Consider the following 17193-nt stretch of genomic DNA (forward strand, 5'->3'; position numbering starts at 1 on the left):
TAAGTATGTAGGTAGGTACGTAACGTTAGTATATATAGGTCGACGTAATTAATTAATTAGTATATATATATTACTCTGTATATTGTCTACTATATTATATCTTATATATATATATATATATATATATATATATATATATATAAAATATTCTAATATTACTTCATTACTGAAAGATTAGTGAGAATACCTTTTAATTCATAGATCATAGCTTCGATATCTTTCTCAGACGTGGTAACGATGGACGCAGAATGGAAATTAGTTTCCATATCGATGTTCTGATTCGTCGCTTTAGTGCTGCTTAATAGATCATCATCCAGAATATCAATATCCAACCGTGAGTCATTGAAATCTCTCGGCGAGTCCATCTCGATCTCGGATACTCCCCTTGGAGTATCACCGGCTTCGCTGGATTCGGACGAGCCATTTTGTTCCTGTAGTTGCGAGACTCTCTCGCGTAGTTCATATATAATCTGAGACTTGTCCTCGTCCAATTTCAAAGGAATCATTTTTCTCTTCTCAGATAAGCCGTCCGAGTCACTAGCTTCTACCGATTGCTCGTCCTGCAATTTTGCTCTTTCTAAAAATCGATCCTTTGTTGCGTCCACTTTGGAAGATTCTTCCTTGAGCTTTCCCGTTGTTTTATTCATCTCGGGAAATGAGCTATCATCCCCCGCAGAAATCTCTGTGCCCAGGACTTCGCTAATCTCTTCCGTGGCACTTGGCGCGTTTTGGGCATTCTTCTCGTTGTTATGCGAATTGCTTACAGAATCGAACGATGATTTCTGCGAGATTTCGTCTAGTATTCTCAATACGTCCTCTGATTTATGGATAGTTTGATATCTCTCCGGCAAATTAGTAGATTTTTTCGTGATGCCTACCTTTGAAAGGTTATCTTTATCTAGAATTTCAGACACCTCGAGACTCTCCTCGGAGATGTCTTCGTATTCTGGATCTTTCAATATGTCGAATGTTTTGTTGATATTTTCAATTACTGGTGCGTCTGATATCACGGCCTCGTTATTCTTCTCGACTGTATCATTCGTAATCTCTTCTTTAATTTGTTCAGTCGTAGACACAGCATCGTCTATTATCTGAGAATCGCGTGATATAACAGTTTTTTCCACAACATCCAATCCACTCACAACAACTTCCACTAAATTGTCTAACTGTTCGCCATCCGAGCTATCTTGTTCCGAGATTGATTCTAAACATTCTTTTATCTCTACAGGTATGTCTTTGTTTTCTTCCACAGCACGTTCATTCTTGTCCTCGTACGTGGTGGATTCCTCTTCTTCTGCCAATTCGACTTTGGCATCAATTTCAGATAATGCGTTATTCTCGGCGCTACCTGAATCCAATTCCGTGATTATAATTTCTTGTACTTCCAATACTGCTTCGCATAGACTTTCTTCATTATCAATTTCCACACATAAATTTACATTTACGGCAGATTTATCAGGCTCGTCGATTTTCCGTAACGAAGTATCTATTATTTCCTCATGATTACTATCTTTGTTATTTTTACAGATATTCTCTGAGATTACATTACTTTCGCTTACATCTTCTACAATTGTTTCTTTTTGCATTTTATTATTTAACAATGAAATATCTGAAACTGCCTTAGTTTGATTATCTACATTCATATCAATATCATATAAGAATCCTTTAAAACGACTATCCACATTCCTATCATTTTCTACAATATCCTTAACTCTGTCTAATAATTCAGCCATAGAATCAGAGATTACGTTATCGAACTCTTCTTTAGAAATGCTTTTTTCTTTATCATTTTCTCTAGCGATTATGTCCAGTATATCGTCAAGTTCATCGTTATTTCTTGCATAAGTTTGTGCTAATGCATCGTTAAACGTAATGTCCTGTACTGCGACATTTGTAGATTCTCCCTTTGGAAGAAAATCTGACACGTCGCTTATTAAAATGCTTTCTGCTTCTTGATTTGTTATATCATCAACACGTGATACAGTTTTTTCCAAGGAATTATTCAAAGTATCATCCAAGCCTGATTTTGAATTCTCGAATTTTTCACGTTTTCTAGTGCTAATATCATCTTGCGGCACTTCGAACGAATCGGACGTCGTCCAATCATTTTTATCCTTAGAAATATCCGCACTGACCGTACGTGATCGATTTTGATCAATGTTAGATATAAGTGCTATTGAATTTGTGATACTATCGAGCACTTCTATTTGAATATTTTCACCAAGGTTCTCTAATATCCTCACATCATCCACGACATCAATTTTGACTTCTGCCTCGAGAATAATATTCCTTGATGATTTCAAATCCTTACCGGCAAGAACATGCGAGCTTTGACTTGAAATTAAACTAGGTGTGCTCCAGGAACCTTGCGATATACTTTCCTTTGAACGGTGACCAGCGATGATGGGAGATTGCACTGATGCAGTATTAAAATGTTCGGAAAGTTTCAGAGAATGTATTTCTTCCGCTTGAGATTTTACAAAGCCTTTTTCAATTATTGCTTCATTCAACTCATTTTGTTTATTTATATTTTTTTTCGAATCATCAGTAATTTGAGTTGCTGTATTCTTCACAAAATCAAGACTTTTTCTACTTTCTGATACTTTGGAAAGGATTTCAGAAATCGATTTTATATCGAGTTCGGAGGCCAAATCATTTAGCAATTCTTCGTTTCTGCTTTTTTCTAATATTGAATTGTCTTCACTTGCAATTTTAAGATGTTGTGACAGTACAGATTTCTCTATTTCATTCATAATTTCTCGGCTTTTGGCTTCGTAATCGATTTCATGAGATGAATTGGAAATGGTAGGTGCTTCTTTCGGGATCATTGCCGATATCTCATTATTTATTTTGTCCGATATGTATTTATCATGGCTCAAATCACTGGAAGATATTGATTTTCTATTATTTAACGATATGGACAGAGATTCCGTATCGATTTCCTTCTCGGGTGACAGTGCTTGCTGTTCCTCATTTTCAGTATCAATTGCTTCACTAAAAACTGATTTAGATATTATCTCTGATATATCTTGCGATGTATTCTTTTCATCGTTATTTGTTTTGGACTTCTCATTCGATTCGTTACTTAAACGCGACATTATTTCTGAAAGTGCCTTTATATCCTTTTCGATAGAACTTATATCTTCGCTTAAATTTTTATTATTTAATTGCAGAAAATCTAACTTTCTCGAATAAGTAAGTATGCTAGAATCAGTAATACGCGCAACATTTTCAGTAGAACGCTCAGATTTGCTCGGAATAGATTTAGAATATTCAATGTTTGTTATTTCCGGAATCTCGGAATCTCGGAAATCGGATAGTATTGTGGAAGTCTTTGGTTGAGATTGATTGATATCAATAATTAATCTATTATCTGCCGATTCAGTGTTAATAGTACTGTGATCTTCCTGCGATGTTGTTTGCACCGTACTAGCATTCGTTTCAACCTCTTCTGTATCGTGCAATACATTAGTTTGTTTCATATCAACAGAAGTGGATTCTCTAGTTTGCCTTTTAGAAAAAGCATATTTTTCAGAACGTGCATCATTCGAAGTCGATGACGCTGAAGGTATTGTTTGAATTTTTTCGTATACTTCTGTCGATGTATAATCGTCCAAAATAGTTCGAACGTTATTGTGAGAATCTATAGTATCTTTTAATTCTAAAGCGTTCTTAATATCCGCGAATTTTGTAGGTTTTTGCAAATTATCCCTTTCGTGCTTATCATCATATGTTATTGTTACGATTCTCGATAAGTCCTGCCGATTTCTCGTTAACAGGAGATCAGATTCAGATCTGGATCTTAATAAATCGCTACTTTTGTAGATGTCTTGTATCCTTTTAAGCGGTATTTCAGGTACTTTAAAGTCAGCTAATGATTTTGGTTCTATAGCTAATTTGTCAATTTCTTTGATATCTTTCTTCGATTCCAACTTTTTACGCATCTCATGAATGGTCGTGTCATATTTCTGTCATAACATAAACAGAAGTTTCAAGTTATAATAATAATCAAATAATTATACACACACACACGCACGCACGCGCACACACACACACACACACACACACACACACACACACACACACACACACAACACACACACACACACACACACACACACACACACACACACACACACACACTTACTTTGATTTGATTTAATAGATTTGCTTCCAAAGCACGTAGCTGTTTCTTCGCTTGCTTTTTTGCTTCTCTTTTTAGACGCGTCATTTCAAGACGTCGTTCCGCTAATTTCTCAGTAAGAACTCCTATCCTTCCTTCGACATCGCTCGTATCAGACGACAGAGTGGTATCTATGAAAGAATACAGACGTCTCTCTGATCGTGATCAGAGTTTGAAATTATGCAAAAAGCTACATTTAATTAATATTTAATAAAATAACGATTTGTCATGATTATTATAATATCCGCAAAGAAACTTGAAACTCATTTGTTTTGAATTCATAGTTACAATTTAATATAAAATTTATTGAAAAGAACTATCATACATTATGATGCAAGTTAATTGGTCTTTTATATAAGTATATTTATATTACCTCCTTGCTGACCCAAATTAGATGCTGTTGCAACGAGATTAAATGCTGCCTGCTCCATACGAGTAACACGGTCCTCTTCTGCTCGTAATTTTGCATGCCACGCCATCCACTCTTTGACGCAGTTCTTACGTGATGCAAGTGCGGTTTCGCGTGCGTTCAAAATTCTAAAGAGAACAGAAGAAAATGTACAGTTTCAAGAATATGCATGTGCATGCTATACGGATTGCCTTTGCAGAGAATCTATTTTTACAATGCTTTACTCGATGTGGCGTGGAGATGTGCACAGTTTATTATTAGACTTTCCAGCGCACGACTTTAGTGATTCAACATTTTATTAACGGAACACACGTGTATCGTGTCAAATAACAGTTTTCGAACAATATTAAAGTAGAAAAGAAAAAAATGTGATAAATGAATATATACACGTGCACTTACCGTTCAAATTCTCTGTCTTGAGACCTAACAACTATGGATTTCGAGAGATTTTTCTCACTTTCCTCGGAACTATGATGGGAAACGGCAAAAGTACTAATATGAGATATTGATGCATTTTGAGTATCTCGCTCGATTCTGGGAAGACTGTCATCATTCTCAAGTTTTTTGTTCGAAGTTTGAGTGGATCCGTTTTCTTTATTCTCATTTGTTATTTCGCTCGATAATTTCGAACTTTTATCTTTGACAGCTTTCGAATGCGAATGTTTCTTAACGAATGCCTGAAGCGAAGTTTGGCTTTCATTAACATCTAATTCGCCCAAGATTGAACTTTCTTTGTTATTAATTAACTGAAGCAGTAATTCATTCTTCACTTTCGTTCCTTTATCATGATGCTTGACAAATTCCTCAAATATATGAGAGCTTGATTTGGATCCCAATATATTTTCCGTTGATATACTGGAAGATGATTTCGTTTTCTGATACTTAGAATTTTTACGTTTGGAACTTGTTTTTAGCTCGGTATTATATTGCGACTTTTTAGATATATCTCTATCGCTCGTGACAAATTTGTCAATCTTCTTAGAATTCTTACTCGTACTTGTCTGTGATATTTCGGAGATTTGTGACTGCGTCGTTTTTGAAACTGTATCTTGGGCTATTGTGTTGATCTCTTCTTCTATAGATTCACTATTGGTGGTTACAGCATTAGAAGTTAATTCTTTCTCCTTTGCAACTGTCATAGTTTGTATGGAAGGCTCTGATAATTGCGATAGTTTTGAATGTTTAGACATCACTTCCGCTAATGATGATCTCTTAGACAACTCTTCTACTAACGTATCAGATTCGGATTTTACATTTTCAGGTACTGATGCATCTACTTCTGGTCTCGATGATTGCGATAATCTGATCTGATCTTGATTTTCCAAGAGCCGAATATTTATCATCATAGGATGGCCTTGCTTTATTTTCGACTCCATGTCCAACCTCTGATTTTGCTTCTGCAGCAAAACATCTGCTCTGGGCATTTTTTCTTCGTATTTTCGAGACCTCAATTCATATTTCAATAAATCGCTTTTCTTTTGTAACTGTATGGGGCTTTTCTCTTGCTCCTTATTCTCAGCTACTAAGTCATCGGGTTTTGCCGCGGATGTATTGCTTTCTTCGCCTAAATTTATAAATACGTTGGACTTCAACCAATCAAATTTAGATGTGTCGCTCTCAGATGCATGAAGGCGTGTGTCCATCTGACCATGCTGAGATTTATCCGAATCAATCAAAGAGCTCATAGAGCTATTACTGCGTATATCGTAACCCTTCATAGGACCTGATAATCTTCTCGGCGATTGACTGTCTGCGGTCCTCTTTAATTTCGTTAAGATATTCTTCGTTGACATTTGCAAATTGAACATGTCCCTCTGTTTTTGCAACATACGTTTCCGTTCTTGGCTTGTAATTTCGTATAATAATTTTAATCTGTCAATAAACAGAAAAATTTAACATAATAAATAAAAAATATAATATATAGTCACATAAATGTCGCTTACCTTTGAATTTCATCTTTTTCTTGTTGTAGTTTTAGAAGAAGAGCTCTTTGTTTTTTTCTCAAGGAACGGGCGTCTTGTCCAGTATCTTTCATTACGCGTTTTTGCTCTTCCAATTCCACCAATTTTTTAGTTTTGTCATTTAATGTTTTTTCACGAAATTTGAATAACTCTTCGATTTGATAACTTCGTTGATTCTCGTCTCTTAAGAGTCGTGCTATCTGTAAAAGAAAGTATAAAAAAATATCCAATTAATATACACAATTACAAATACAAGCATAGGTGCATATATTTATAATGAATTACCTCTGAACCTATATATTGATTAAACGAACACGTTACACCTCGAGTTGAGATACTAATTTCAGTTCCGGTTTCTGTTTTAATAGACGAGGTAGTTTCATGCAAACTAATCTCCGACATGGTTCTTATTCTGCTGGGTACCGATGCCTGCTCTATTTGATCTAAATCTTCGAATTGTTCAGCCGAATCCAAGAACAGTTGGGGAACTTTGTTTTCTCTCAAAAATGGTTCGTACACGTTTTCTCTGTCACGGATCTCTGTCAATCTATTTTGCGCGTTCCGTTCGTCCGCGGATATATCCGTTTGGGTCGCTATATCGTTCACCGTTTGCGTTTGTACCTCCGCCACTTTAACCCCCACTGTTTTATTAAACTTTCCATAATTAAATCCATAACCAGATTCATCAACATTGCCTTGGTTTGAGATATAATGCTCTCTATTGAAATGCGTTTCATCGCTTGATTTTCGAGATTCGGCGATGTCTTTTTTTACATAATCAATTGAATTCCACGTTGCTGTAAGAAAAATTTCGAATGTGTTTAATATAATATATTTATACATAATTCCACTAACAATGGATTTCTTACTTTTTTCAACAGCATCATTATTAATTACTGCAGCTGCACAATCCTCTACAATTTGTACGATTTTTTCTTCATCTTTTTCATCGGCTTTCTGTGAATTCTTTTGTTCTTGCATCTCACACTTAGAATTGTACAAACATTTTTCAACATCCATTACTTGTCGGAGGGACTCATTGTAAGAATCGTAAAGATGTAGTTCTGCCTGAAACTGCATATGCAAAGCTGTTGGATGTAGCTGAAATTCCAATGTATTTTTATTTTACTAAAACCGTACTATTGTAAATGAACAAACGACAATGTATTTATTACTTACCAATTGTACTTCATCTTGTTCCTCCTCAGATTTTATTGCTGGCTTGTATTTTGAGCATCTTGCATCTACTTCCGAATCACTGCTCTGCGTCAAATATCTCCTTCGTTTAGATCTGAGTATAAGATTCATTTTTTCTGGTGTCATTAAATTATGAAATTCTGGTTGAGAATAACCGGCTCTGAGAGAGATTCTTCTAGAATCAAACAATGCCTCTGGCAGTGTAGTATCATCCACATCGTTTGAATCATCGTTAGTAATGGTTTTTTTAGTTGTAATAATGTTTTGGGAACACGATTCCTCATCTTTTTTAACGCTTGTGCTTGCAGATTGTGTCACGGAATGTTCTGTATATTTAAAATTCTCTGAAGTTTTAGTTGATCTAGCAGAATTAATATTCTGTTTACTTTCTATAGCTGCTTCGATATCTTTACTTTTTGATGACTGTGTAGAACTTGTAGGATATGCACTTATTCGACTTCTGGAACTATTTGTTTCAGACATAAATTCAATATCTTCTGATTGCTCTGAATTGACACTGTGTAGTTTATCTTCGCCTTTATTAATTAATATTTTATTTTTATCAGACATTCTTTTCGTTTGCTCCTTATAGATAGTATTTAATTTGTCTTGTTTCAATAGTCTATCTGAATCAGATTTATGTTTCAGATCTTCTATTTCAGATTTTTGCTTTAAAAAATAGTGACTTATGTCTTTAGATTTATTTTCAGTGCTAGATAAAACGCCCATATTATCTCTCAATGTAACTTTATCTAGCGCTTTCCAAGGTGGAATAATTGGTGATTCATTACTAGATATTCGAATTTTAGATTCCGGAAGATTATCTTTTGTTAATTCTACAGACTGTGCATTAAAGGACCTCTGTCTTTTCTCATTATCCTTTTTAACACTAGATGATACGAAACTTTTATCTTTTGATTTTACTGACAAAATGTCATTAACTTTTGTAACATGGAATGGTCTATCATTTTTTGGTAATTTTAAATTGCTTATATCACTGGTATCTTTTCTAGAAATGTGTCTTGGACTTCGACTACGTTTTACTTGGTCTTGCATGGATTCATCCCTCTTTGCACACGAAGAGTCATCCTTTTTCATCCTCTTGGATCTGTTTTCCTTCTCTCTGGAATTGTCTCTAACATGATCCTTCTTCTTACTTAAATTAGACGCTATAGAGACATTTGGTGCTTTCAATGGTTCTATGCTTTCGCAATTAATAAATGACGATCCATCTGAGGAGAAATCTAATTTTCTCTGTACTCTTTCACCAGTTCTTAGGCTTTTGTCAGATCTATCATGTGCAAATTCTTTTGTAGCTATTTCAGACTTTGCTGAAGACAGTTCCTTTGAAACAGAATTCTCTCTGCTGGAGAAATCCAGTGCTTTTGGAGAAATTTTTAGATCGGGTACTTTCAGTGGTTTAATGAAGTCCATTTTTTGTATAATTTGATTTTGTGCAGTCAAATTTTGTGTACTAGTTGCTTTCAGTATCGAAGAAGTCAAACTGTTTTTTGCTTGAGAACTTGACTCACGTACTTTACCGCAGATATCAGAATGCTCTTCTAAAGCGAGTTTCTGTTTTACTGCACTAATAAATGTAAAAGGATATGGCTGTACAGGATAATAGGATATCAAATTTTTTAAGCTCTTTATGCCAATTGCAGGCAATTGCAAATCAGCTGATTGCTTTTCGAAAGTCTTCTGTTGCGCCTCGAGTTCTCGGGTAATCTGTGCTGCCTACAATGAAAATGCCATATGGAATTTTATATGTTTACAAGCAAAAAGATAACAAGTAAAAATCACTCACAGCAGCAGAGGTCTCAGCGCGTTTGGCAATAACATCTGGATCTGAGAAGAATACATATTTCTTTTTATCAATGGATTCTTCCTTCTGGCTACTACTCTTCATATTCTCATTCTTGTACTATATAGATAACATCCCATAAAATTACCATATTATCATCCATGTTCCTCATAAATATACAATTACAATGGAATGCCTGAATACAATACAAAAAATATAATTAGTAGACAAAATATTTTCTTAATATTTTTAAAAAATTTATCTTTAATGAAAATATAAATATTTATCTTTAATGAAAAAATCTCATTATTTACAATAATACTATTTAACTGCAAATCTTGCAAAAATTGAAAAATTCATAAATCATTATAAAATCGACTATATTTTATAACCTTTATTATTTTACAGTACTCCATTGATATGTTCTTATTCATGTACTAATTGCTTATATAAACTTGGAATACTCAAATAAAAGATATTTTCTTAATAATATAAATTATATTTTTATGCTTAATCAAATAATTTATCATTTGCAATAATTGCACTAATTATATTAGGTGTGAGAAAAAGTTCATAGCGTTTTTCCCATTAGATGGCATTAAAAAAACGAACTTTTTCCCACACCTAATAAGTCTTACTCTCTAACTACAATAGAGTATTCTTGAATACTCCACTATTTTATAATGTTATATCTTTATTTATTTATGTTTTAATGGCTTATACAAGTTTGGTATATATGTAAAAGATATTTTAACAATATAAAACAACAAATTATATTGAATCACATAATAATCATCATTGTTGCGAAGGTGCTGTTTAATTGTAAATCTTGTAATCAAAGTTGAGTATTTAGAAATTAATCGCTTTACAATATTTACAAAAAAATTTTGTCCTATTTTTTTTAACAATATAAAATATATCTTTATATTTATAAACAATAATTTAATCATTTGTAACAATCCTTATTGTTAATCATTTTACAATTAAAATTGAATTTATGAATCAATTATTTCACTGTGTTAATAAATATACTCTACTGCCTTATCCTTATTCATTTATGTTCTAATGACATACACAAGCTTGAAATATCTAAGTAAAAAACATAATATATCTTTAATTATGTTTAATAAAATAATTTCACTATTTAAGAGTAAATTAGACTGAAATTATAATTAATCTACATTAATAGATTAACTTTAATCTGTTGGTAGATCATAAAAATAGACATTAGTCTGTATCAGAATTGAAGATTCATGTAATCAGAGCGAAATCATTTTACAATTTTTACAATGAACGTGCTCATTTATATTCCAGCTTACGTTCTATCTTAAATACCTAAGCATAATGATCAAAAAATAAACCTAATTAAGGCATCCAACAACAGATGAATGATTCTCCTTGATCCAGTGTTTGCTCAACGATAAGGGCAAGGTAAACGTGACATCTTCACGAAAAACGGTAATCACGCACTCACACCAACTCACACAGTCATATACGCGCACACCACACGTATTAGTATACACCGATTAGCGGCGCCGTAGTTTAAAGATCTGTGATTAGCAGATGTACTAGATAGAGAGCGATAGGATCTCATAGAATCTACGGCTGACGATTCCAGATCTTACCACAAGCGTCCCGCAGAAGTGTCTGCGTCGCGCGGCGTTCCCTTTTCACCACTCTTCACCGAACATCAATTCCACGTATGCGTTGATACGCATACGGAATACCGCGTGCGTACGAAAGCGGAGAGAAGGGGTACCGCACGCTCTCGAGCAGTTTGCCACAACGACCGTTTGTAAACCACGATCACGTGGTACAGACGTCGGGTACGTTCGTCGATCGCTCGCTCGCGATTGAACATGGCAGCGTGCTGCGTGTACATACGCGCGCACGAGCCGACAAGCGTAATCGATAGCGACGACGCGTGGCGTGAATCTCTGCAATCCTGTGAACGCCGAAGAAACGTTTACAATTACATGTTCAGCTCCATGCTCACTGATACGCATTCCGTTCTCCGTCACGCTATCGCTATTTCGTCACAGCAGCTACACATGTTTACGCATGTTTACCATATGTTTAAACGCACGTTTCGACGTTTTTAACAATACCGCAAAATTTCTTTTAGCTCTTTCATGTATATGTACTTTCTTTGTACTTCACAGGTGCCTTCATTAGGCGGCCGTCTCATTCCATCAGCGGAAATTTATAGCGAAACGGAACAATGAGACCAATCACAATTGCAGAAAAGAAAGCACAGTAAAGACTTATACAATAGGCAACAGGGAATGACGGTTGTCCAATCAGAACTCTGGGATATAATATCGAACTTACATACCAGAACTCTTGGATGGCTCGTTATTCACAGTTGCCTGTGCCTATTGTGTTTGAGTCTTAAGTTTTGTTCGCGTCGCATGCTCCAACATGCTCCTGTCATAGTTCTTACTCATTCTAATGAGGGCCTTGAAGTGAGTAAGAGCTATGACAGGAGCATATTGGATCATGCGATGCGAATAAACCTTTAATGACTGTAGAGTTGTGATTGGTCGTGCTGTTCCGTTCCGTTGTAAATTTCCACTAATGGAACGACGATCTTAGGCCGAGTTCATACCGCAAGTTCTGATTGGATTCCGCTTTTCCGCTTTCCGCTTTTCCGTCAAGATGTGAATCCAGCCTTAAGCTGCTTTTTCATGCTGACATTCAACGCTCATTTTCAGCGTCAACATGAAAATGCAGCTTTATGTCCAGATAAGTTTAGGAGCTTTCCAGCAAGAGGCACAAATTGACACAAGAATCATTTTGTCCTTGTTCAATAATCAGTAAAAAACAAAGACGGAATAATTTTTGTGTCGATTTGTGCCTCTGCTGGAAAGCTTTATTGTGCACTTTTGCTATAGTATACGTGACGTAAACTATACACATACACTATAGACTTGACTATTGCAATTTGCACATTGGACACGACAACTTGACGAGTGATATTCAATAAAAGCTCTGATTTACATTGTCACATGCAAAAAGACAGAAATTTCATTAGTCGCATTCAGTGAACTTAACAGCTAAGTACTCGCTGTTATTGGTGTATTTTTTTAGGTCATCTAATCAAAATTTTAGATTTGGAAGAATACATCAATGGCTGCGTTTAACAGACTTGACAGTTGAGTGAGCGCTCGCTGCTATTAATGTATTCTTCTAGATCTAAAATCTAGTTGGACGATCTGAAAGAATAACCAATAACAGCGAGTACTTACTCAACTGTTGAGTCTGTCGAACACAGCCATTGATATCGCTCGTCGCTATAAATAATAAATATATTTGTTTTACTTCAATTTATTGCACCGCGAGCACTATTTGCGAGAGTAAAGAGTCTGTATTTTATTGCAACTCGGTGCAATAATAAGTTGAAATGAAATATTTGTTTCACTTTAATTTATTGCACTGTGTATACCAATTCAGAAAGTGCAATAAAAAAATAGATCTCAGAAATAAAAAAAATAGACTTAACAAGAGGTTCTTTTTAACTAAAGTTCCTGCATGGTTCATTTTTTCCCTTTTTTTCATGTTGGAGAGAAAAAGAAACATCATAAATCGTGCAAAAAGTTCGGCTAAAAAGAACAGGATCAATCAAAGGGTCAGCAAAGCTGCTTTTTCTACTGAATGCAGCCAAATTCTACTGAATATCGTACGCAATGTGAATTCAGCATAATCGATTCCCTGTTCTTTTCAACGTATGTACAACTTTTTATGAACTTCGGAACGCTTCAGTGCTCCGACAGCAACGCCATCGAGCAAACTCAGCAAAACATTTAGATCGTTTAAATTCAAAAAGCTAACGGCATGCGTTTACTGTGGCGTCGTTTCCTGAAGAAAGTGACGCGTGTGAATTTCTTTCGTGCAATAGGTTGACATTTTCTAGAGATTGAGGTATGTATGCGACGATGTAGAATTTATAACAACCGTATTGAGTCGTACTCTTAACTTGGATATTATTCTTTCTCGAAGAAAATAAAGAGATAGGAATAATGGCCGATCAACCGGAGTGGAAGCCTGTCGTGCAAAAAATAGTCAAGGAACTCGAACAGGCGTTTGACGTGCTGCAGAAAACTTGGGAAGGCATTGGATGCACCAAGGATATGCGATCGACGTATTATGACCAAGCGCATAGTCACGTAAAGGAATTATTAAACGACATGGTCGCCGAGGCACAGTCAAAGCAGCAGCTGTTGTTTGCTAACATACAGGATCTCTTCAAACAAACAACGTCATTGTATGCAGAATTGCAAATGGAGGTGATATCCAAAACATATGATCATGTCCCTTTGTGCAAAGTCGAACAAATTCTTCAAACAGATTTACAAAATTTAGAATGCATAAAGAAAGAACGTATTGTAATTCTCAAGGAATTATTATCGAAAGAACAAGAAATTTGCAAGAAGCTTGGCTGCAAAGCGTTAAACATAGTTGAGGATGTTGTACCTACGGAGCAAGATCTTGAGAGTTTTAAACTTTATCTACAAAAGCAAGAGATTGAGAAAACACATTTGGAGAATGTTTTTACAGATATACGTCGTTCTATAATCAAAATGATGAATGATTTGGAAATATCTCCATCGCCATTTATAGAGTTAGTCTGCAACAATCCTGAGGAGTTTGTGCTGAATACGAATAATATGACAAAACTAAAAGAATATAGGGATGAATTGAGTATGCAGATAGAAGATACAAAGTGCTGCATCGAAAAAATGAAGGAAGATTTATTGGCATTATGGAAATATCTTGACGAGCCTGACGATGTTTGTCAATCATTCCTTGAAAAATATCCTGGATACAACACTAATACCATAAATGCTCTTGCAGCAGAAATAAAGCGTTGTAAGGAAAAAAGAAAAGAGAATATCCTCAAATATGTCACACAGATTAGATATGAACTGCTAAATTTATGGGACTTATGTAAATACTGTGAAGCAGAAAGAAACACATTTGCACCATTTTTTTCTAACACATTCACAGAGGATCTGTTATCATTGCATGAGTTAGAAGTGGAGAGACTGCGCAAATTTTATAACGATAATCGAACGATATTTGAGCTTCTAGAACAACGTGAAAATTTGATAACGAAAGTTAAGGATTTGCTTCAGCGAGCAAACAATCCCGATCGCTATCACAATCGCGGAGGCCAATTGTTGATGGAAGAAAAAGAGCGCAATGCTATACAAAGGAAGTTACCCAAAATAGAAGTAGAACTGAGGAAGTTGATTAAGGAATACGAGACTACTCATAATCAGATGTTTACTATTTATGGCACATCGTTGGAAAATGTTTTAGCAGAGAGTTGGGAAAGTGTCACTCTCGAGAGAGAGTCGAAGAAAAAGGCAAGGAAAGAGGCAAAAGATAAATCAATTAAGAAATCGCCTTTAAATAGTTCTAAGCGAACGCCAGGTATGTTGAGCGTTCACAGAGGGCCAGCACTAGGGTTATCGAAACGTAAACTTTTCAGCCCATCTCCCAATTCGTCATTAAAACGCAGAAATAAAAATGGCGACAAGAATAAGCCTACTATCACTGTATCCAAAATCAGAAGGAGCGGAAGACTTCCAAAGATTGGTCAAAAATCAGGCAGATCTTCCAAAGGCGGACAAAAAAGAAAAGAATCGCAGTCACCTGTTAATAGCATCACAGATACGACATATAATCAGTTTCAGGGTCATATGACGGACAGAGAGGAATTGCACAGCTCAATGTTGCCAGAACAGATACTAAGGAGTGCTAATAGACTCAATATCAACAAGACACCAGTTCGAACACCCATGAAACCATTGAGGAAACATCTTTCTGCCACAACAACACCATCTTTCACTCCTCTCTCTGCACGCAAAACACCGCACAGCCCCAGAGTCATTAACACCCCGAAATTAGCGACGGCCCCGAGTAACTTGCCTTTCATCTTTTAAACGAGATCGAAATAATATATATTTTTTTATATTATGACATAATAAAGCAAAACTACATTGTTTAATAGTCTATAACGAACGATAATATGTAATAATTAACATACATTCAATTTATTATCATAACCGTACAATAATACAATTGTGATTTTGAGGATAAATATGACTGAAACGTTCGGAAATTTATAATAATAACTTAATATGAATTATATATAATACATAAAACTAATTGAAAATTTGTGCACATTTATTGAATTGTTACTTTTAAAGCCTTTAATTTGGAATATTTTAATTTTCAATTTTAAGAATCTTTTAATAATTATAAACAATAAATAATAAAAAATATATTGACTTAGGGCTCTATTCTGTAATTCTTAACAACTGCAACAATATTGTTAAAGTGTCATTGCGCAGATTTTGTATGCAGTAAAGAAAGCTGCGCAATGACAATTTAACGATTGTTAAAGTCGTTAAGAGCTACAGAATAGGCCCTTTAGTCTTCCTCACTTTGTAATATTTATATCAATTTGTTCACATAAACAAATCATGAAAATTAATACAATTTGTGAACAATTTTTTAATGTATGATTTATACCTATTCCTAAAATGTGTGCAGTTATTTTTCTTATAAGTCATGTTAGCATTCAGACAGACAGTACTTATAAAAAAATAGAATATTCACTCGATTAGCATCAAACTGTCACTGCTATAAAATTTTATAACCAATTCTTCATCGTTGGTGAGTTTTACTTGTTAAATAAAAAATTAAATAAGTAAGTTAAAAAGTCTATTGTCGTATGATTATGACAATAAATTGAATGTATATTAATTACTACTTGTTATTGCTCATTATAGGCTATTAAATAATGTAATTTTGCTTTGTAGGCATCTCGAGAGTCTGTTTACTTTGTAGATTAATAACATAGTAAACTTTATCGCTTGCAAGAATGACTTGACAAATTTTTACGAAATTCTTTTTTCCAATCGTGCTAAAGATTCGAATCTCAAATTTTATCATACGTAAAATACAGTAACAAATACAGTACAAATAGGAATTGATGTACTCTTGGTGATTACTGCTTGGTGATATTGGAATGCAAAAATCTATTAAATTGCTTCCAACATGAAAGTACAGTCGAGATTAGAAGTTAAATGTACTCGTTAAAAGGAAAAAAAAGAGCAATGCTTATAATAGTTTTCCTTTCATCGAACAGAAGTGTAGTACGATGCAATTTTTATTCGCAGCTGTAGTAAATTAAGTAGATTATAGGTTTATTATTGTCGCACATATCTATGTTTTATTAATAAATCAGTGTTGTACAAACATTTCTTCATAAATTTTAAAATACTTGTAAGTGCGAATAATATTTTGTGACATACGAAAAAGACTTGATAAGATCTTTGCACATTTCTAACATAAATACTCTTATGATGTACGTAAATTAATTCCTAATATAATTATCTCAAAATGTATTAAATAATTATATTTTTTAAGAGGATTATTTTAAAAATATATTTTATTACAACACACACACACACACACACACACACACACACACACACACACACACACACACACACACACACACACACACACACTACTACTAACTAAATTAAATTACTACTTACTAACTTAACTAAACTTTATTAGTTTATTACTTAGTACTAATTAATAATATTAATATAATTAAATT

General features: G+C 34.5%; 2 protein-coding genes across 2 annotated transcripts in view; one reads left to right on the forward strand and one right to left on the reverse strand.

Moving 5' to 3' along the window:
- The window catches only part of LOC105627236 (centrosome-associated protein 350-like), a 10882-nt gene extending 1223 nt beyond the window's left edge, over positions 1-9659 (reverse strand). The window contains exons 1-9 of the mRNA XM_012208525.1: positions 9558-9659; positions 7733-9487; positions 7423-7654; positions 6839-7350; positions 6536-6753; positions 4992-6464; positions 4557-4720; positions 4148-4314; positions 188-3968 (exon numbers count right to left, since the gene is read on the reverse strand). Coding sequence (XP_012063915.1) covers positions 188-3968; positions 4148-4314; positions 4557-4720; positions 4992-6464; positions 6536-6753; positions 6839-7350; positions 7423-7654; positions 7733-9487; positions 9558-9659 — 8404 coding nt within the window. The remainder of the gene's footprint in view (positions 1-187; positions 3969-4147; positions 4315-4556; positions 4721-4991; positions 6465-6535; positions 6754-6838; positions 7351-7422; positions 7655-7732; positions 9488-9557) is intronic.
- A 3914-nt stretch (positions 9660-13573) lies between these two features.
- On the forward strand, positions 13574-15502 carry LOC105627237 (protein regulator of cytokinesis 1-like). The gene has a single exon (XM_012208526.1). The coding sequence runs from the start codon at positions 13574-13576 to the stop codon at positions 15500-15502; it is 1929 nt and encodes a 642-aa protein (XP_012063916.1).
- Positions 15503-17193: the final 1691 nt, after the last annotated feature.

This window comes from Atta cephalotes, assembly GCF_000143395.1.
Source record: "Atta cephalotes unplaced genomic scaffold scaffold00008, whole genome shotgun sequence".
In the NCBI taxonomy this organism is placed as follows: domain Eukaryota; kingdom Metazoa; phylum Arthropoda; class Insecta; order Hymenoptera; family Formicidae; genus Atta; species Atta cephalotes.